General features: G+C 40.2%; 1 protein-coding gene across 2 annotated transcripts; it reads right to left on the minus strand.

Annotated features, from left to right (window-relative positions):
* Nucleotides 1–1,464: 1,464 nt before the first annotated feature.
* On the minus strand, nt 1,465–18,934 carry ppp6r2b (protein phosphatase 6, regulatory subunit 2b). Of its 2 annotated transcripts, XM_088340325.1 has the most exons (24): nt 18,468–18,933; nt 16,633–16,791; nt 16,461–16,559; nt 16,192–16,378; nt 15,104–15,241; nt 14,970–15,035; nt 14,597–14,709; nt 14,400–14,513; nt 14,191–14,311; nt 13,968–14,129; nt 13,728–13,901; nt 13,600–13,664; nt 13,407–13,522; nt 13,208–13,293; nt 13,049–13,126; nt 12,880–12,977; nt 12,748–12,805; nt 12,565–12,686; nt 12,336–12,490; nt 12,114–12,261; nt 9,966–10,033; nt 9,650–9,860; nt 7,068–7,169; nt 1,465–4,353 (listed from the first exon to the last, which is right to left on the minus strand). In XM_088340325.1, exons 2-24 carry the CDS (start codon nt 16,758–16,760, stop codon nt 4,320–4,322), a joined length of 2,643 nt encoding a protein of 880 aa, XP_088196451.1. In that variant the 5' UTR covers nt 16,761–16,791; nt 18,468–18,933; the 3' UTR covers nt 1,465–4,319. The 2 variants fall into 2 exon arrangements, with proteins under 2 accessions (XP_088196451.1, XP_088196450.1); XM_088340324.1 differs by having other exon boundaries at nt 13,600–13,901; nt 18,468–18,934.
* Between the last annotated feature and the right edge of the window lie 2,507 nt (nt 18,935–21,441).

Here is a 21,441-nt window from a genome sequence, read left to right on the forward strand (position 1 = left end):
CTGATTAAATCAAGCATGGCTTGAAACCAAGTGTAATTTCCCCACCAATCAACCTAAACCTCAATTCTCTCGTGATCCCTGTGCCTAAAAGCACCTGTGTGGCCCGCGGACCAGTGCTGAAAACAGCTCAACACTTAGGGGTCATTGCAATTTTCTAGATTTCATTTTTAACTTGAATGAACAATTAACATAATTAGTGTCTTAAAATACATGATCAATTCATCTATCCATCCATTTTCTGCGCCGCGTATCTTCATTAGGGTGGCAGGGGTGCTGGAGCCCATCCCAGCTATCTTCGGGTCTGGTTGTTAGCCAGTCGCAGGGCACAGAGACAGACAACTCACTCACTCATTCATTCACACCTAACGTCAATTCGGACCAGTCAGTCAACCTGGCATGCATGTTTTTGGAATGTGGGAGGAAACCGGAGTGCCTGGAGGAAACCCAAGCAGGCACGGGGAGAACATACAAACTCCGCACGGGGAAGCTGCGGTAGCTGGAATTAAACTCTGGACACTTACCAACATGATCAATTCTTCCTAAATTAGTTTTTAAAAAAGCCTATAATTTATATATGTAAATCACTCAGTCTTTATACAAGGTAGATGTTTTAGTTGGTGACAGAGTCTATTTCAATCCTAGTAATAATTACAACATCGTAATAACAATACAGTAAAGTAACAATGATAAGTTAATTTAGAAACTTCTCAAACAGGTAACTCTTGGATTTTAGAAAGAAAAAAATAATCTGGAATAATATAGATGACGGGTTTTCGTGCTTGTTGAAGGATTTGCAACTATTAGAAATAATTTGAATCAGAAATGACTGAACATGACTTGAACTGGTTGAAATATTTAGGGTCGATTTTTCTGGGATATATTAAGGGGAACTAAGAAACAAGTTATTTTAGAAACTCAAACGAAACTGGGAATCCTTTGTGCTAATCAGTGACAAAAAAGGTAGCTCTCATCAAAAAAGTTTGGGTGATCCCTAATCGAGTAAATGAGAGACATTTTTGAATTAATGGATCGCCCCTGGAGCTAAGCAGCTCGTTTTCAAGTGGGTCAGACAAAAAAAAAAAAAACAGAACATTTAGGGTGTATACATCTTAAAGCCAAGTTCATATCCATCAATCAATGCAACATGAGAATATTGAACTGACGCAGTGCAGGAGACACAATCTGTTTTTGCCCAGCGGCAGGCAATGGGGTGGGGCTGTGGTTGACCCTCAAGACTAATTTTAGCTTGGTAAGAGTGTGTAGATTTTTTTGGGAGGGGAGCTGTGAGTCCAAGTTTCAAATGAATAAATTGGCCTTATATATTTCTATGTATATAAAGTGCACCCAAAAAAGTTGTGTAATAAAAAGCTTTGTAATCCATTAGTTCACCTGCCCTCAAGGTAAACATATTTAAGCCTGTATCCGTGTTACAGATGGACGCGAGCATGCACACACGGACACAACTCACATTATAAGGGACATATTTAATTAGGTCATATGAATTCACAAGCTAAGGTGGCAGTAACAGACACATTGCTTAAAAAAAAAAACAGCATCAATTTGTGACAAAACAAAAAGGCATTTCACAACAAGGCTCTATTTTCTACCGCGCGCACATCACGCTGACACCTTGGAATGAGCAAGAGCCAGTGAGATGCCACAAAGCATCACATTGTTAGTCACGTCGACACAGCATTCTCCTGCGCTGGAAACGACGTTTTCCTTATTCCTGAATGGATTTATTTGTGACTTTTACACACAGAACAATAAAAACTTCCCATTCATTAAGAAAGGGATAACGAACACTTTTGCTTTGGATTTTAATGGATCCCAAAAGTAAAGGCTGGAACTTCGCAAGGGTTTTGAAAATGTGAAACTTATTCTACCTTTTTTTTTTTTTACTTTTCTACAGTCTGAGTGGAAGTAAATCATATCTAGATTTACCCAAATTGTTCTGTAAACCCATTTTTAACTATGAGGCAGACACGCTATAGACAAGAGCAATGTCAACCTGCAAATGATTCCACAGAGCCAATGTATAACTAACCAGCTATGAGAAAAAAAAAGTCAAAAGATAAATAATACAGTTTATCCTGAATAAACGATAGGTAAACAAATGCCCGTGGCCACTCGTCAGAAAATCAGCTTGATACTAGCTTTCATTTTGTAGTTGACACATACAGCAAGAAGACAAAATCTTGCTTTCAGGCTGATAACTTAATGCGCTATAAAATAACAAGCGCAATGATATGGAAGACTACACAAACCCACGCGCTTTCCTCTGAAACTGATGCTTGAATACCAAAACATCATTATTGCCTCGTTTCAACGACACACAAATACACACACACACACACACACACACACGCATTTCTCCTATATTTTGTTCCAAAAATAGATATGATTATGTGTGTATTATACATTTATATTACGTTTATTATTAAAAGGAGCCACAACCTAATACATGTGCAAAGGTCACAATAGTACAACTAACAGCCTCAGAGGAAGCGGTATGATTAAGAACATGCGCATCAGTCTTTTTGGAGCTGTGTTAGTCTGAATAATGTGTGCTTTTGTTTGATATATCGGAAGTACGTCTTCACTCCTGCACACCGGACGGAGTTTATGCTCTCCTATCTCCCAAAACTAAAACAGTAATGCTTGGTTTCCTGATCCACTTGGTCAGGCAAGACGTTGAAACTACCGTATTTTCCAGACTATGAGGCCCAAGTAAAAAATCCAAATTGGCTAGAAATTTGAAATTGCTTCTTATAACTTATATACCACAAAAAACATTGGATACGATTGGAAACACATACAATGTTTACACATTTGCCTTACTTCCCAAGGTATTACGGTATACTACAATTTTGGTGCAATAATTGATCAATTGAAAAACATCACTGACCATAATCTCAAAGAAAAGGGGGAATCAAACTCGGGTTGTGGAATTGAGAGCTCCAACACATAACTACTAGACCACTGGTGATGCTATTGGAATATAAAAAGGCATAGGATCTTATCTCTTCATCACACTATTTTTACACACGGTGCCAGAATTAAATGTTAGAGAAAGCAAAGACTGTTTTTTCCATTCTCTAACATTCAAATCTTGCACCGTAGAAATAGTGAGTTTAAGAGATAAAACTGAAGGCTTTTTTTTCATATGTTATCTATATCACTATGTAGTGTAGTGATTCATTTTTGGCACTTTCACCGCTGCGACCCAGGTTGGATTCCCGTTTTATACAATGTTTTGCAATTTTGGTCAGCGACAATTTTCGACCGATCTATCTATCATTGCACAAATATATACCATCCATCCATTATCTCCACCACTTATCCTCAGTAGGGTCGCGGGGGCGCCAGAGCCCATCCTAGCTATCTTCGGGCAGTGGGCAGGGGACACTCTGAACTGGTTGCCAGCCAGTCGCAGGGCACACAGGGACAGACAATTCGCTCGCTCATTCACACCTAGGGACAATTTGGACCGGCCAATCAACCTCAAATGCATGTTTTGTGGAATGTGGGAGGAAACCGGAGTGCCCGGAGAAAACCCACGCAAGCACAGGGAGAACATGCAAACTCAACACAGGAGGTTCGATCTCATGACCTCAGAACTGTGCCGCACAAGCGCTAACCACTGCGCCGCCGTGCTGCCTCAAATATATGCAGTTATTGTATAATATGCTCAATGAATTAATACAGTAGCTCTTACTGTAGATTAAATTCCATGCGCCTTATAGTCCAGTGTGCCTTTCATATAAAAAATATGATGCCAAATTATTTTCTCAGGGTGCGCCTTATTATCTGGTGCATCTTATAGTACGGAAAATAAGGTATTCGTCACAATATCCTTGATAAATTCTTCCAGGTCCATGTGCAATCTCTCTATCACATGTAGAACTAGTAAACCAACCAGCGCACCAATGGACCGGTTTCTTGTTTTTAATTTAAAATATCTTCACATGATTTAAATGCTTTGAATAAATGCTCATACAGCTTCCTATAATTTTTTTCATGAACTTTTTTGCTGTTGGCTGTCTTGGCTAGCTCTCTTTTAAAATTGTAATTTAAAAAGGGACCGATTCGTCTCAAGGTAAATTAAGTAAATAAAAGAAGCACAAAAAAGGTCTAAATGTTGAAATGTAGATTCAGTCCAATTGTGTCAAACCGTAAAAAAAAATAGTCTTGTGTTAAACTGTTTTTGGCTGTTGGACATGTGCCTCTTGGCAAAAAAAATGGCCTCAAATAGAAATCATAAAATAAGATGGCTGTGTGTAGGAGGGTCGCTGTTGATAATAATGCCAATGATGTGGTTAGGCCGGTCCGTTGGAGGAGGGCTGCTTCTCTCTGTATAAATAAACAAACAAAAGGAAAACAAGTACTGTGTGACAAGAGGATGTTAAAGGGCAGGGGAACAATGTAGAGGAAGGAGGCAGGTCACAAATTGTCAGTGTATTTTTTCCCCTAAAATAACCGTGCTGCCCCCACGCCTGACATTCACTCGTTTAGTGGTGCGGAATGCCGCGCCTTAGTTAATTGGATGCTTCCTTTTTTCTCTCTTCAGGACAGATCATGGCTGAGTTTAAAAGACTCCTTCTAAAACAAATGCCTTGAGCTATTTTGTGAGGAAATACCATACTAAATTCCTGGAGGCTTCAAATACTATGTGTAGTCAATAAATTATTCCAGTGTCTGTTTTTTCATCTGTTAACAAACACTCCTTGATTGAATTTGAGGAAGTAAGCTACGACAGTGGAACCTCGGTTCTCGACCATAATCCGTTCCATTTCTTTGTACAAAAACCGATTTGTACGATCACCGAAGCCGTTTTTTCCCATTAAAAGTAATGTAAAATTGTTTTAATCCGTTCCAAATCCTTGAAGGCTTACCATGAACGTAAACATGAAGCTAACCCAGGCTAATCGTACGTTCGCGTTAGCGTAATCTTCCGTACGAAAGATTACGCTAACATGAACGTGTAAAAATAAAAAAAATCGGGTCGTTTACACGTCATTTAGCACCCGGGTCTCCACAACAAGTGGTGAGCGGTTAAAGGATAAAGAAAAGAACTATGAATAGGATTTCTTACCGGTCGGCAGAAGCCATGCTGTATTCCTGAAAGAAGGGAAACTCGCACACCTTCTTCATATTTTGCTATTATTTCTTTCTTAAATGCAATAGTTGTACGCACTACTCCTCTTTTTTCACCTGTATCAACTTTGCTGCTTACACCAACCTTCTTCCGAGGCAAAATTAGGGGTTAAAACACTCCCTTCACCGCTTTTGAAAAACGAAAACGGAAAAGGAGTGCGCGTTGCCGTGACAACAGTTCTTCACGAGGGGTGGGGGCAATCTACACTCGTACGCCACTCAGCGTCACCCCTAGCGTACCGGCGTTCAAACTCCGATTTTTTTAACGAAAAGCGAAGCAGGAATTTTTTTCGAAATTTTTGGTCGAGAACCGATTTGTTCGAAATGAGAGGCGTTCGAAAACCGAGGTTCCACTGTACTTAGACCAAGAATTACAAACATACAGCCCGTGGCCCGAATCAGGTCCACCACTGGATTTAATCTGGCCTGTGAGATAAAACAGAGGAGCGCAAGAATGAATGAGGCACATCTTATTAAAATATGACCTACAGTTCTAAATATATGTCTCATAGGTTTATTTAGTTTTGGACACCAGGAAAGGAAACGTATTAGGATGGTAGTTCCTTATTTTGATTATTTTTGCGCACTATCGTTTTGACCACAACATAATTGTCGTGAAGAGGAACTACACTGTCACTAATCCATAAACTCCAACCACTGGCTCTGCGAACACCTCGAAAGACAAACATTTTATTAATTCACAGGAAGTGACCAGATTCTCCAGCTGTATAAAAAAAGTTTTGAACCCCCAGACTCTTGACTTGTAAATGAAAAACTAATTATTTGCATATTTGTCATTTGTCATGATAGAGGATTTATTTCCTTTTGTGTCCACATAAATGTTGCTCCTTATCAACAAATGTAATTATTATAATAAGTATAATCAACTAATTAGAGAACGTTATTTTGAAAAGCAACAAAAGGAGCTCACAGGTCACATGAAATGCCTCTGGTGACCGTGACATCATCCAACCTTCGAAAGAGAGGCGAGAACATCTTTCTGCCTCTTCAACCAAATAAATATAATTTAAAGCCATTTCCTTTACAGTCGAAATTGGCCGACAATGTTGCTGTTCTTTAATTAGCACAGCCTTAAGCCCGATCTGTTTTTTTGTAACCTTGAAGATTAGCTAAGAAGGTAGAGCGCTCGTCTTGGGATCAAGAGATCGCGGGTTAGATTCCCAGCTCCTCCGTGTTATATGTCCTGGGCAAGACACTAAATCCCTAATGCACCCAATAAGCAGGTAGGCTCCTTGCATGGCTGCATGACCGCCTTTGGTGTGTGAGTGTGAATGGATAAGTGTGAAGCACATTGTAAAGCGCTTTGGGAGGTCTTCATTGACTTGAAAAGCGCTATATAAATGCAGAACATTTACCATTTTATAAAGAGGGTTCAGAGGAAAGCCTTAAAACTGATATGATTTCGTTATCTGAAGGCTTCTCTCCCAGCCCTATTTGCAAACTCAAAATCTATTCATGTATTCTCTCTTTATTTTGAGTATCTGCTAAAGTTTAAACTTATGAATGACAGTTAAAAGTTGCAAAATGGTTCACACTTTCCAGTACTTTTCTTCCTTTACAGTACTTTTTCGTACTATTTAGTACTTATTCATACTTTTCAGTGCTTTTCAATATGTTTTAGTACATTTTTCACTTACATTAGTGTTTTAATCTTTTCATACGATTTATTACTTTTTCATACTTTGCAGTACAATCTTCACTTTTTTACATTTCATTTTGAGTACTTTTCAAACCAGTAGTTTTTCATAATTTTCAGTAATATTTTTGCTTTTTCAGTGCTTTTTAAAAAAAAAAAAAAATATTTTTACTTTTCACTTGTTTTTGAACTTTTTCGGACATTTCAGTACTTTTTAATATTTGTTTACAAAAATTGTTTTTTGTGTACTCACTGTGTGACAGAAGCAGGCTGCTGATTAGGACTGGTCTGAGTAGGACTAGGACAATCTCCTTGTTTTCTTGCAGGATCCATCTCTGCAGTCTTCCCTGCATGACTTAAAAACCAGGGAAGAAAAAAGTGGATTTAGCTTAGAAAAAAAAATAGAGTCTCATGAGCAGCCATCAAAGAAAAAAAAACTGTAGCTACTGACTGGTTAAAAGCTCACTTCTGTTATCAGTTGTTGACTGTGCCTGGCCACACTGCCCAAACAAAGATCAAATTGTGCATGCTTGTGAAGGGGGGGTAGTATTTATTAGTAAGTTGCGTGCTAATGAATTTCCTGGGAATAAAAGACTTTTTTGTTTGAAACATGCAATGCGTAATACTTGGAGCCTTCCCCATCTCCTCGCTTTACATCAAAGACACTAGCAGGGTGATAAGTATTAAACATATGTCATTAACTCCAAAATCTGTGGCCAACATGTAAGGCCACAGACATTCCCATTGCTATTTATGGAGGAGCTAATAATTGACTGTTTTTGAGAATATGGACCACAAGTAGTTGATATCATGTTGTTAGTGCAGTCCACTGATGACAAATTAGTCTAGTTCGTGTCACACATCCACGTTCAAGGCCACAAGCAAATACGGGGGTCCTGTGTTTCATCATGGATGGGATTTGCTTTCTCAAACAAACATCACATACCGTCTACTGGCTGGGCTGAATACTCTGAAGGTGGGGAGGAGGGGGTGGAACAGGTGAGAAGAGACAGGTAGGGCTAATGTCAGAACAGCATCAAGGAAAGAGGGGGAGGGAGAAGTGCTTTGAGGGAAAAAGGAGGGGCTGTTTTGTCAGACACAAAGCATACTGTAGATGTAGTGCAGCACTGCTTACATGGAAGAGAATAATCGTTTTGAGAAGCCATTTTGGATGTAGATGAAAAGTGAAAGGAAATACTGAAAGGTTTAGAAAATGGACGGGCCCATTAATGCAGTTTGATGTTTTTTTGGGTGAATATTTTTCTTTTCATATCCTTTTTAAAAGGCAATTTTTACAAGAAGCAGCAGCACATATCTCATTACTGGTAATTTTTTATCTGGAGTTGGCACTGACAAAAACTAGAAAAGATATGAATTTCTTTTCAAGCAATACTTTAAACTAATGATACCGTTTGACGCAAGCAGATTACCAGCTATGTCAAAGGCCATATTTTAATAGTGCGCCTAACAATGGATGTTGCAAGTAATCTCATTTCTTCATTTTTTTGGGGACAATAAAAGAAGCTGCTTGCAAAATTTAGCAAATCAACTGCCAATAAACTAAGTGCTTCCATTAAGTCACGTTATCCTTTTTCTTGCAAACTATTACGCAAGGTAAGGTGTGTTGGGGGAGGTATATACTCAGCTACAAGTGTCTTTGCAATGTAATAAAAAATGAAAGTATGCTTGTGTAGTTGCCAGCAGGTACTTGATAGCCCCATGGTGTAGGGCCGCATGTCTGTTCTAGAAATAGCTCCCGTTTGAACGGAGTCTGTGAATTGCTTGAAAGACTTGTAACTAAAGATTATCATAGCTCATTGTTTATCAAACTTAGCATGGTACGTATTTCTAATAAATAATCATGCCTACTACTTGTCTTGGGGAATGTATTAGTGGTCTGCGCATGTAATTAAACAGGACTTGACACTATTGGTGATTAAGGGCTGTACAAAAAATGTGACTTGACTTGTGCTTGTCCTTAATGTGGCCGCTTTTGTTGTAGCACCGAATTATGACTTGGAAATTTCATAATGTGTTTTTGCACGCTGGATTCAATGAGGAAATTAATTGACGTTACTACATTGGACAATTTCATACATTCCCTTATATAATACCACACCTGAATGAATAGGTAAACCCTGTAATGGTTTTAATCGATGAAACCGGCATTTGTTGGTAAAAAATGAACCCAAGCTGCATAAATGAGAGCGGCGTGTGAAATCAGGGTTCCCACAGATTAGGGCAAGTTAAATTCAATACCTTTTAAGACTTTAATGCCCTTGGAAATCAAATTTAAGACCAAGTCGACAGAAAATACCGCAATTGAAACGAACAAAACAAAACCACCTAAATTAGAGGCAATTTTGAACAAATGTTTTTTCTAAACCATTTTTTAAATCACATTTTGGTCCAGTTGAAAACTTTCCGTCTGAAAAAACACTCTCCAAAGTTTTACACATGGAAAACGGTAAATAAAAAGGATGTTTACAGTATATCATTAATCCTCAGTCAAAACTGGCAGGTAACTACCAATTCCACAAAACTCTTCTGCTACATTCATGAAGCATTTTTATCATAATGCATGAAAAATGACTTTACTCAATCTTTGTAGTTCAAATATAGATATTATTAATTTGTTTTACGTTTCAAAGACTTTCCAAAGTTGGACAGTTTAATGACAATTAAGGCCTTATTTTTAGAATAATGAATTTAATGCCTTTTAAGACTTTGAGGATCAGCAGGGACCCGGGAATTTAGGGAGTTGAATAAATAAAAACCCTCTTGTTATTTTGAACTTCAGGCAAAGGCATACGATTTGAAGCATGGTTTGCTTACCTGCTGAACATGGCACGCTCGTTTTTGGCATCCACAGTGAGCAGGATGGTTTCCTTGCCATCACCCGTGCTGTTTATCTCCGTGGTTACAGTCTGGGCGGAAGTGGGCCCCATCTTTCTTTCGTCTTCTTCTGTGTCCGAGCTACTCGAGGAGGAGCTGTCAGATGCCACCAAGGGTGCTTTCCTTGCCCCACATACGCTCCACACACAAGCTTGAGGGAAGAGGTAGGATAAACGGGGTTATATATCATGTAAGAAAACACTCCACCCTTAAAGTAAATGTTCCTGTTATAAGAAAGAAATCAAGCTCGTCTTACGATTCTGGCTTGGTTTGTTGCTGAGGTCAGAGTCTACAGGAGAGCTGCAACGAGGGCCTGTTTCAGAACTGAGGTCATAAATATAGATCATGTCAAAAGTTGATGGCGTGAGTGCACTAGATACAGACTGCAACTATTTTGAGAAAATGGGTGAAAGTCCAGGAGGTCACATTCCAAGCATTCCCAGCTCTAAATTTAATTTCCGACATGATACAAACATTCAAGTGCTGACACCTTGGAGCGCCAATAAAAGCCTGTTCGTATTTGTATACAGCGTAACCCCATTGTGGGAGTCGAGGGGAAAATTAGGTGAACTGTTCCTATAGATTATTTTTAAATCACACTGGAAACTTTGTAAAGAATCTTTAAAACATCTTTATAGTTTATGCATATTTTAAATCAGGGAACTCCAACATGGTGCGCCCTAGGGACATGGGAGGTGCCCGCGGACCTGTTCTGAAAATAACGCCCCAGTCCGCAGTCATTTTGATTTTTCTATTATGTTTTTAGTGGTTGACTGCATCTATTTAACCGTACTTCCAATAATTAAACTGGTAATAACATAGTAACACCATAGTAATTGCATGCGTTGTTACAATTACTTGTTATTTTAATCATTTATATATAAAACTGAGTGCCCTTTGTGCTAATTTGTCACAAAAAGTAGCTTCCTGCTTGAAAATGTTGAAGACCCCTGTATTAAACACTATTGTTTAGCTCAGTATTGGGGAAACTACGGTCTTTTTCATTCAGGCCGCCAAATAAAAATGTTAACATATCGATATTATGTATAAAATAGTAACTAAAAAAGTACTACAAATAAAAATGTGTTTATTTGGTACCACTTTTGTCCCCAGTATCCCCAACAGTTTATTAGCTGGCTTCATTTTTTGACTTGCTATTTTGATTATCACTTGTTTTCTAAATCAAAATATTTATTAAATTTAATGAGGAAAAACTTCTGGGCTAGACATATTGAATTTAGTTTTTCAAAGCATTTATCAAATGAAGTACTTCAAAAAGGGACATGATTTGCTACTTTGCTTTTATTCTGAGTGTTTCAAAAACAATTTGATTAAATGTTTTATTTATTGGGGCAGGACGGCGGCGCAGTGGTCAGTATGTGTGCGGCACAGTTCTGAGGTCATGACATCGAACCTCCTGTGTGGAGTTTGCATGTTCTCCCCGTGCTTGTTTACTCCCACATTCCAAAAACATGCATTTCAGGTTAATTGGCCGGTCCAAATTGTCCCTAGGTGTGAATGAGCGAGCAAATTAGCTGTCCCTGTCTGCCCTGCAACTGGCTGGCAACCAGTTCAGGGTGTCCCCTGCCCCCACTGCACGAATATGGCTGCTGGAGCACCCCGCGACCTGACTGAGGATAAGCGGTGCAAATAATGGATGGATGGATGGTTTATTTATTGACAAAAAAGAAAAATGACACACGCTTGTAAACGCCGCAAATGCATATAGTTGCTGCTATTCTAAAAAGATACATTCCTATTTGTCATTGCCTTAATGGAATGTATAAAAACACTAACAAAAAAATGCCAAGCTGAGGTATATGATTCAAGACTATAAGTTGATACAAAAAATAGAACTCCTTTGGGCAGATCTTTTAACCCGATGCGGCCCACGACTAAAGAACTTCAAACGGTGAGCTTTGTGTGGTGGTGTGGTCAGCAGAAAAGGATTTAACAGATGGAAACAAAAATGATTTGTAACATTGGCTCTCCTTTTCCACATGTAAGGGTATTAACTCATTTACTGGCAAGCCAGCAAATAATATATTGATGTATATATGAGTAAAGGGCAGGAAATGAACTAAAGTGCACTTTAAAAAACAAGAAAATTGACCGCTCAAAAGATAGGCACAGTTTTCTTTTTTTATATACATTTTTTATGGATGAGGCTCCTCAGACTGCCCTGGGAAAGGAATTCCCTCTACACTTCAAGGGGTTTCTGTTTTGGAATGTCACCCTGGCCTTGTTCTGCCCATAGTAAATTCCACAAACTGTCCATTTTTAAAGTTTAACACAAAATTTAGGGGTGTGATTTCTTGGAGACGTGCGGGCCATTGCCTGAGACAAAACCTCATGTGGTCAAGTGGTAGAATTCGCAGTTAGGACCAACATTTCACAGGCTTACCAACAGAAAGGTTGGAAGTCTGTAAACTTGGCCCAGCCCTTCTCTGTCTCAGTTGCGGCAGGTGGAAGGCTGTCCCAGGCAGCAAAGCCGTCGGCTGCCGCGGGAGCCTTTGAATTTACTTCCTCAAAGTCTGCAACCCAGCCGGAGTCTAAGGAACAATGTGAACGAGACAGTCACTCAAAGCGACCGAGACAATCCTATGATAATCATATGCTCTCTCACTCTTTGTGGCTTCTCCCTGGCTGGCGAAAGGGTCAAAGTCTTCTTTGAGCTCATCTCCTTCATCCGAATCTGAACTCGAATTTTTGCCTAAAGTTGCTGACGTCTCACAGGCTTTACTCGGGGCTTGGCCTTGAGCTACCTGCGAGCCACCGAACCTTGGTTGGGTAGATCGAATTAATCACCCACGCGTCGTGACACTATTGAGGATGCAAAGAGAACATCTGCCAACCTGTTCCTTGACTTTGTTTGCGTTGCATAGTTGAATTCTTTTTCCTCCCAGATGTCCTCTTCATCATCATCAAAGGCTTGAATTCTCTCCTTGGCACAAGCTTCAAACGAAGCTGCATTGGCCTGAAAGTAATATGTCTCAAAACAAAAAGCACTGCATAAATAATGTAATCTTCAAACTCACACTGTCCAGGCCTGCATCAATATTTATATTGATCTCTGCAATTCGATTAAACGTCGCCCTGCAAAAATTGACATATTCATACCGCAAATGTAAAAAGTACCGTTTCAACACCCGCCGGAAGCGCACACGCACCCGACAACGTCGTCGTGATCTGTGAACTCTTCGTCATTGAAACCAAACTGATCGACAAAATTTGCAGTCATCTGCTGAATTTGGTAGTCTGAGAAAGCCTGAAACAATACACACTTGGTTTGCTGACAAGGCAGACTAAACAGACTGTATTTTATGTGGGTGCAGAAACCTGCTGAATTGTCAGTTCTTTCGGGAAGGGGCTCTCCATGTCATCTTCTGAAGATGGTCTTGAATTACCGCTGCCGACCTTAAACACACAAAGACAACATAAAAAAAATACAAAAAAAAAAAAATGCTCGAAAGTATGTGATGTGCTGCATGTGTTTACCAGATCAATAGAGTTTCTCTTGTTGGTCTCTGAGAGTGTCTCCTTCACAAATGTCTCCCAGCGCCCTCTGCAGGCATCTGGTAACTCTATGCCCACCCCCCAAAAAATAAATGTTTTAATGATAGAGCCCAAGTCAGGATAAAATGTGCGATAAATGTTCAGTGGTCGTTTTGCGTTGCCCCAAAAAAAGAACTCATACCATTGATGAGATTACTAATCTGAGTGTGCACCGGGCCTTTCTCCAGATTGTGCACAACTGTGTTGGCAATTCTCGTCAGATGCCCCATATAGCCTCTCCTCATTCCACCTTCCGACCTAAAATACATCATTTACACACTAAAATCATCACAGACCTCGGTTACCAGCCCTGCTAACTCAAGTTTGACACTTACTGTGTTTTATCATTCTCTTCCCAAGCCAGAAGAATCCTCTCTACAAGGCGGCAGTGCTGAAACAACTTGACACAGAAAATTGAGTCATCAAAAAAGCAGGATTCAATCAGCATGCTGGAGATACCTACATGAGTCACTAATAAATTGTGTGCTGTATTGTCGGTTAGAGCCTGCTCCTGCGACGCCTCGTTTTGGGAAAGCTGGAGTCTCATTTCATGGGCACAGGGTCGCAGAATGGCTGCCACGCATAGCTCCACTTGGAGGTGCAGGAAGTTGTTCCAGGTGTACTTGAAGAACGAGTTCTGAAAACACAATCGGGTTTTTGTTTGACAAGGACGCACAATGGAAATGTTTGGATTTTGTCTCACCAGGAGCAGGTCCATTGTGTTGAGTCGGCAGAGTTCCTGCGCGATGACTGCGTGGCTGGCAGAGCTGGTGTACAGTAATGAGGCCACTAATCTGGCTACGTGCAGGCGTGTGTTCCCCAAAGGTTCATCAATTACGCCCAAAGTCGTCAGAATCGGATTCCGCTAGGAGATAAAAGATTTGACTAATGCTTTCTAAATGTTTTCATAATTCTAATTAACTTACTTTGGGAGGCTCCAGCAGGAGCTGGTGGAAGTGCACCAAGTGTGGCTGAATGGCCAACAAAATGCTGCTATTCACGGTGTAACTTCTCTCAAAGCCCTGAGTGTCCATGACACCATCCACGCTGAAGAAGAAAGACATGGACAGCTTCATCAAACAGTGAGCTTGGGCAATTTCACATTGACGAAATCAAGAAAGGTCAGCAAACCCACACAGGCCTCCTGATTTCCAAAAGAGTGAGCAGGACCTGAATCCCGTTGACAATGCAGCTCTCGGTCTTGTCTCCCGAGAACATGTTCTGGAGCAGCTCCTCCACCAACTCCTGCCTACCAAAACAGACGCACACAAGGAATGTGTGAGTCCCTCCATAAATAACATGATCAGCAGGGTTTGTGTCTCCGTAACATACGATTCCAGCACAGTCAGCAAAGGATCGGGCTGGGACGTTTCCTGGAGCTGATTGGCTTGATCTCTGCTTAAACGAATGATGTCACACAAAGTCTGTGACGCATTGGACTGCCTCTTGACAAAAAAAAAACACACAGCGACGTCCATTTCAATATTGTAAAAATCAAAACTAATGCGAATTGATTTCTACATTGCTACGTTGATACACAAATCAAATTTGGGACATCGTTATGCACAAGGTAACAAATGTGTTTTATTCAGTATAATTTATGTTGTATGGCTCCATTCATTCAAATGATGGTTCAATTCGCAAAAGAGGCAAGGTAGCGCTCAAGTTCTAAATTTATTTCAAAATGGCTTCACTGAGCACTAACCTCTCCATCCATCTCCGGGTGAATGATTTCAACAAGTCTTTGGGCCAGCTTTTCTTCATTCAGCCACTGTACATAAAGAGCAGAAAATATCAGCGTGTGCACCATTGCATCCAAAACATGTTTTCCTGTCGTACAGCCAGAGTCTCCAATCGGAGAGGGGGCGGCTCCACGCAGCTGATAAGACGTAGCAGAACATCCATCATGGCGGACGTGTCGATATGCTTAAGGACCAAGGTGAGGAATCCCTCCTTACGCCGCAGGAAACTAATCACCTGAATGCAAACCAAACACAAGGGCATGTCAGCCAAATTCAGTTATTTAAGGAAACTAGACTTTCTTCTCATCCTTTCAAGTGAGACCCTCACATTTTTAATGTTTTAAGCTATGCATTTAAAACAACAGATCAAATGATTCATAATTCGTAATATTAAATGCATACAACAACATTTCGTGTAAATACCAATACCAGTTATTGGCATCTTTGCCGATACCAGCTTTATATCATACGAGTTGATATGCACTTCTGAAATAACTTAGTATTTGACTATGTTGTTTACATTATGTTATTACCCTGTTGTTATTGGAAGTTAAACATAAATAAGCTTAACCAACCAAAAAAACTTGTTCCTTGAAAAATAGCACTTAAAAAAAAAATACAACTTATGTATAGAATACATTGAGTATGTAATGACGCTGATAATGTTAAGAACTTCTTACACCGGGTATAAAAAAACTAGAAATATAAAAGTTTTGTATGATTTTTTTTTTTTTTTTTTTTTTACATTTTCAAATTTCCCCAAAAATCACAATGACCTATCATTAGTGAGTTGTTTTGCCCGTGAGTAGGGCACCACGTTTGTGAGACATTGTTATGGTTTCGTTCCAGCGATGGTGATGTAAAATTCGACGCCCTCTGGTGGCCTTTTCAAAATGAGGCGGGGAAATAGGGAGGAAATTTGGATAATTTCACACTTTAAGCGAGCGGAAGAACTCGTGTAGGGATTTTTAAAACATTATTTAGATTTTTTTATGTATGCAGTTGGTTTCTGTATTGATGACGACTTGATAGTTCTGCACAGTATCTGTATCAGGAGCTGTTTAAATATTACTAAAAATACTCAAGTCAACGTTATTTGTAAAGCCCTTTATAACAGACATAGCTAAATACAAAGTGCTGTGCACATACAATTACTCAAAGTAATTCATGTCTGGTGTTTTTTACCTGCTCAGTCTTCCTTGCGATGAGGTTCCCAACAGTCTTGCTGAAAAACGACGCCAAAAGTGGGTTAAGAGGGGAGGGCTGCTCCAAAAAGGTATACAAGCTTTCCAAGAGCGCCTCCTCATCGCCCAGCTTGTCGTTGATGGCCCCCACATCGCTCGTCAACAACTCACATGCTATGTTTGAATACCTGTGGATCCGGAATATCACAAATTAAAAAAAAAAAAAAAAAACACAGAAAAAACATAAACATCAGTGTAAGTGGCACAAACTTGAATCTTTTGGTTTCTTCAATGCCAGCTGGAGGCTCTGTGGTAATCTTGCGAACCAGTTCCTGCATGCACTGGTCCTGGCACAGGAACAGCAGGAGTCTACAGAAGCCAAAATCATTTCAAGTCAGGGAAGTGGCAACAAATGAAGCAACGTAAACGATATAGTTACCACCTCCTGTTCTGGGCTTTGCACTCCTGCAGCACGTCATCCTCATCCATGAGCTCAGTGAGCGTGACATCCTCCTTGTCCAGCAAGGCTTCCAGATGAGATGCTGTGTGGAGGTCAAATTTCCAAAACATGGCTGACGTCTGCGGCGAACCGTTTGCTTAGCTGCGTGGAGAAAATTTGACACCGTATTCATAATCTGATATTTTAACGTAAATTGTTCAACTTTAACAATATTTCATTTGCTGTGTTTTTCCTTAAGGTCCTCTTTTCAAGTCAAGTCATGTTTATTTGTATAGACCTTAATCACAAAGAGTCTCAAAGGGCTGAACAGACCACAGTTTATTGTAAACCACAGACTATTATTACACCATCCCCTGATCTAAAACCTACATGAGGGAAAGGAAAAAGCTCTCTTCTTGGCTCTTGGGATCACTAGTAGACCAGCATTTTCAGAGTGAAGGCTCTGGACTGGAACATAGAGGGAAATTAAATCTGAAAGATATGAGGGAGCAAGTCCATACATGATTTTATATACTAGCAACAGAAACTTAAAATGTAGCAATGCTAAGGTGAAAGTGGCCGATTGCTTGTACATCTAAATAAGCCGATTGTCCAAACAGAGCAATGATTAACATCCCTTTCTTCTTATTTCATTCTATGTCATTATCTTGATACCTACTTAAGGAGCTTTATTTTAGAAGTTTATAGCCACTGATTGTCTCTTAAATATGCAACTCAAATACAGCATGTGTCATCAACCGTTTTCAACCCTTTAATTGTGTTAGGGTTTCCAGTCACCCGTTTCAAGGTTATAAAATAAAATAATTTATGTGTATCAGTCAGGAGCCATAAAATGGAATTGGAATATATGGTTATGGGTGAAGGGCAGCACGGCGGACCTTTGCTTTAATGCTCTATGGGTGGGCAGAGCGGCGGGGCAGTGGGTAGCGCGTGTGCACACAGTTCTAAGGTCGTGAGATCAACCCTTCCTATGTGGAGTTTGCATGTTCTCCCCGTGCTTGTGTGGGTTTCCTCTGGGCACTCCATGCATGTCAGGTGGATTGGCCGATCCAAATTGTCCCGTGGTGTGAATGAGCGAGCAAATTGTCTGTCCCTGTGTGCCCTGCGACTGGCTGGCAACCAGTTTAGGGTGTCCTCTGCCCGAAGATAGCTGGGATGGGCTCCAGCACCCCGCAACCCTACTTAGGATAAGCGGTGCAGATGATGGATGGATTGATCAACAAATGCAGACGTCCTCACCTCATCAATCCAAAAGAAACACTGACACGTGTATGGTGCCACAAGAAGACGCTGGTAAAATAAGGGGTCTCCAAACTGACTAAATAAAACCACCTGCTGACATTAAAAGGGATACGAAAACAATAGACAGTGAAAGCGCGCCCCCTAGGGACACTTTTCACTAACTGCCCTACATAACAAAATAGCTGCCAGCTTCAAAAAGGATGTCGACCCCTGGATTTGACCGTCAAAGTGCTAGGCTTTGCAATATGCGATTGTTATTTCCACGTGCCGATTGGATTCAGTGTTGCAAAAGAGCGTCACTTGTCATAGGACGCAACCGTGACATGAGTTGAATTACTTTCTTTTTAATTAATTGTCAATGCGCATTACGCACCAATTTAAGAGGGTTGTATACAGTAGACTGCTTCCCATTCGCACTTCTTAATGAAGATGAACATGTTGGACCTTACATCGCAGAGCTAAATGTGGCCAGCTAACGAGCAGACTTCCAACTCCCCCTTTCTGCGTCATCGCTTTCCAATTGACTTCCTCTTTAAACGAAAAATTGTTCAATTCAATGGAATTGTAGATCTCACCTCTTAGCCGTCATTGTCCTTGTTCATCGTCTCGACTCGAGCTGTCAGGTCACTCAGCGCGGCCCACAGCGGGGCTCCGATTGTGGCGTATGTTAGCTAAGCGCTAGCCGAGCGGGCTCCACTCACCACCGCGCCGGTTTCGGAACACACGGACGTCAGACGAACTCTACTGCAACAACTATCTATACGACTCCCGGTGGTGTCATCGCGATTCAAATGGCGCAAAATATTGATTTAGTCCAGAAGTTGGGCTGCCCGTCTTACCGTGCAACCGCGATCACCCTGATGACATTTCGACGACGGCAGGTGTCACCGTTAGCGGACTTGTGTCGTCAAAGGGGAATTCAAAGAAAAGCTACAAAGTGACATTACACACAAATATAAAATCGTTTTGAATGGTTTATAGTGGGCATTTTGTATTTTGCCATTCCATAGAATGCATTATTACATTTGGTTTCTATAGATACTGTGATGAAATAGGGAGTGTCATCAATTTCCACTATTTCAGCTGCGGAGTTAGGGATCTTGCAAACAAAGAAGAAAAATGAGTTTCATGTAGATTCACATGCAATAATTCATTAGATATCATATCGGTTTTTATAAGGTAAAATACTTGTTAGGTGAATACCTTTAAAGGACCTCGAACCCAGGGGTCGGGATATTATGGCTTGCGAGCCATATATGAAGAGCTAAGCGGTTGTTTAGGGCCCCGCAACAGCTACAGGCCCCCAAGAGTGGTTAACTTCTTTGGTTCCAACATTTTCCCCAGTCTCTTTATTTGTCCACTCAAAAATACTTCTACAGAAATCCAACAACATTACTAGAAAATAACTACAAAACTAAATACCAAATATAGTGCTAAAAACGGAGATCATGTATGATTTTACATTCATTCTGAAAATAAAAAAAGAGTAGAGAACTAGTACAAAAAATATTACTACACTAATACTATATTGAAAATACTACTACAGAATTATTTACTCCAAAATAGTACTATGGAAATAGTTTATAGAGAAATAAAATGTGCTGAAGAATCGGCTTTTGTCTGGAGAGCGAGTTGGCAGTTTTGTTATATTTTATCATAAAACATATTGCGTGGCTCTTGAATTTTTTTTAAAAAACATCAAAATATTTTTGCTTTAATGGGTGTTCCATAACCCTGATCTAACCTCAGCAGCTCAGCTCAGTTTAGTAATAAGAGTTTAAATGAGGAATCCAAAATTGTCCAATCGATCAAATCTGTGAACCTGATGATAGATGTATGTTTCAGGGGTGTAACCCAATTATGTCAATATAATGATCTAATTTTCTTTTATATGACTAAAAGTCATTCCTTTGGATCGGTTTTGTATTTGTGCCAATTACTTGCAATTTATGCTGTCTTCTACTGGCCATTTAAAATTAAGGGTTTAAATTAAAGGAATGGTAACTTGTCATTAAATGTATTATAAGAATATATAGTGTGGTGGGATATACCAGAGAAAGCGTATGTACTAATTGTTCGTGGCAGGAGTCACCAACGTTTTTGAAGCTAAGAGCTATTTTATGTCACTGATTAGAGTAAAGGGCTACCAGATTGATATGAATGAATTGCCTTTATTGTCATTAAACAGAAGTACTCCTTTCAGTGCTCAAGTAATAGAATGGAAAAAAGATGAAAATGTAATGTGTGCATTTCTAAAAACTTTTCTCATTAGTATGTTATATTAGTATGTTAATCACAGTTCATAAAACACTTAACCGCCTGGGTTGTTGGGGCACCACTTCCTGTGGTGTATCTTGGGCAAGTACAGCATGGCGTGCTATGATTACTGATGCAGAGCACCTGAGTTTACTCCGTTTATATATATATATATATATATATATATATATATGGCAGCACGGCAGTGCAGTGGTTAGCGCGTGTGCGACACAGTTCTGAGGTCATGACATTGAACCTTCCTGTGTGGAGTTTACATGTTCTCCCCGTGCTTGTGTGGGTTTCCTCTGGGCACTCCGGTTTCCTCCCACATTCTAAACATATACATGTCAGGTTAATTGACCGGTCCAAATTGTACCTAGGTGTGAATGAGCGGGTGAGTTGTCTGTCTCTGTGTGCCCTGCGATTGGCTGGCAACCAGTTCAGGGTGTCCCCTGCCCACTGCCCGATTATTGCTGGGATGGGCTCCAGCACCCCCGCGACCCTACTGAGGATAAGCGGTGCAGCTAATGAGATGAGATCAGTCAACCACTAAAACATTTCCACTTAGAACTCAAATTTGCAAGAAATTCAAAATGGCCCATGGCCAGTGAGTTATTTTTAGAAACATATGAGCTACTCTGGTATTTTTAGGGGGCTCACTGCTGCCCACGAGCACCATGTTGATGAACCATATTGAGTTATCATTCTGAAAAAGGTGGCTTTAAACATTCTTAGTGTTAGCAACTTACCTAATGTAAATGGGAGGTTTTGCACTGTTCACACGAGATTCCAGTTGCTTAAAGTTCCTGTTGTAAAAATGTGTAACATTTTTTAATGAAAAAAAAACAGAAGAGTGAGTGCTCTTTTATCTTTTTAGTTTGTATTTATTTACACACAAGCATTCTGGTATGTTCAATACATGTCAGCCTTATTAAGGATTGCAATTCCCCTTATTAAACAATGTTAAACCTTACAAACACAGCACGGCACCTATTTACTCACAGCAATTATGTTGAACAAAAACCAAGATAATTTGTGTAAAGAAGTTTATTCTAGGGTTAGCGCGTGTGCGGCACAGTTCTAAGGTCTTGGGAACCTCCCGTGTGGGTTCAAATCCAGCTACCGGACTTACTGTGCGGAGTTTGTATGTTCTCCCCGTGCTTGCGTGGGTTTCCTCCGGGCACTCCGGTTTCCTCCCACATTCCAAAGACATGCATTTCAGGTGGATTGGCTGGTCCAAATTGTCCCTAGGTGTGAATGAGCGAGCGAGTTGTCTGTCCCTGTGTGCCCTGC

This window comes from Urocampus carinirostris, chromosome 7, assembly GCF_059441175.1.
Source record: "Urocampus carinirostris isolate Australia breed hairy pipefish chromosome 7, RoL_Ucar_1.0, whole genome shotgun sequence".
NCBI classification, from domain to species: Eukaryota; Metazoa; Chordata; class Actinopteri; order Syngnathiformes; family Syngnathidae; genus Urocampus; species Urocampus carinirostris.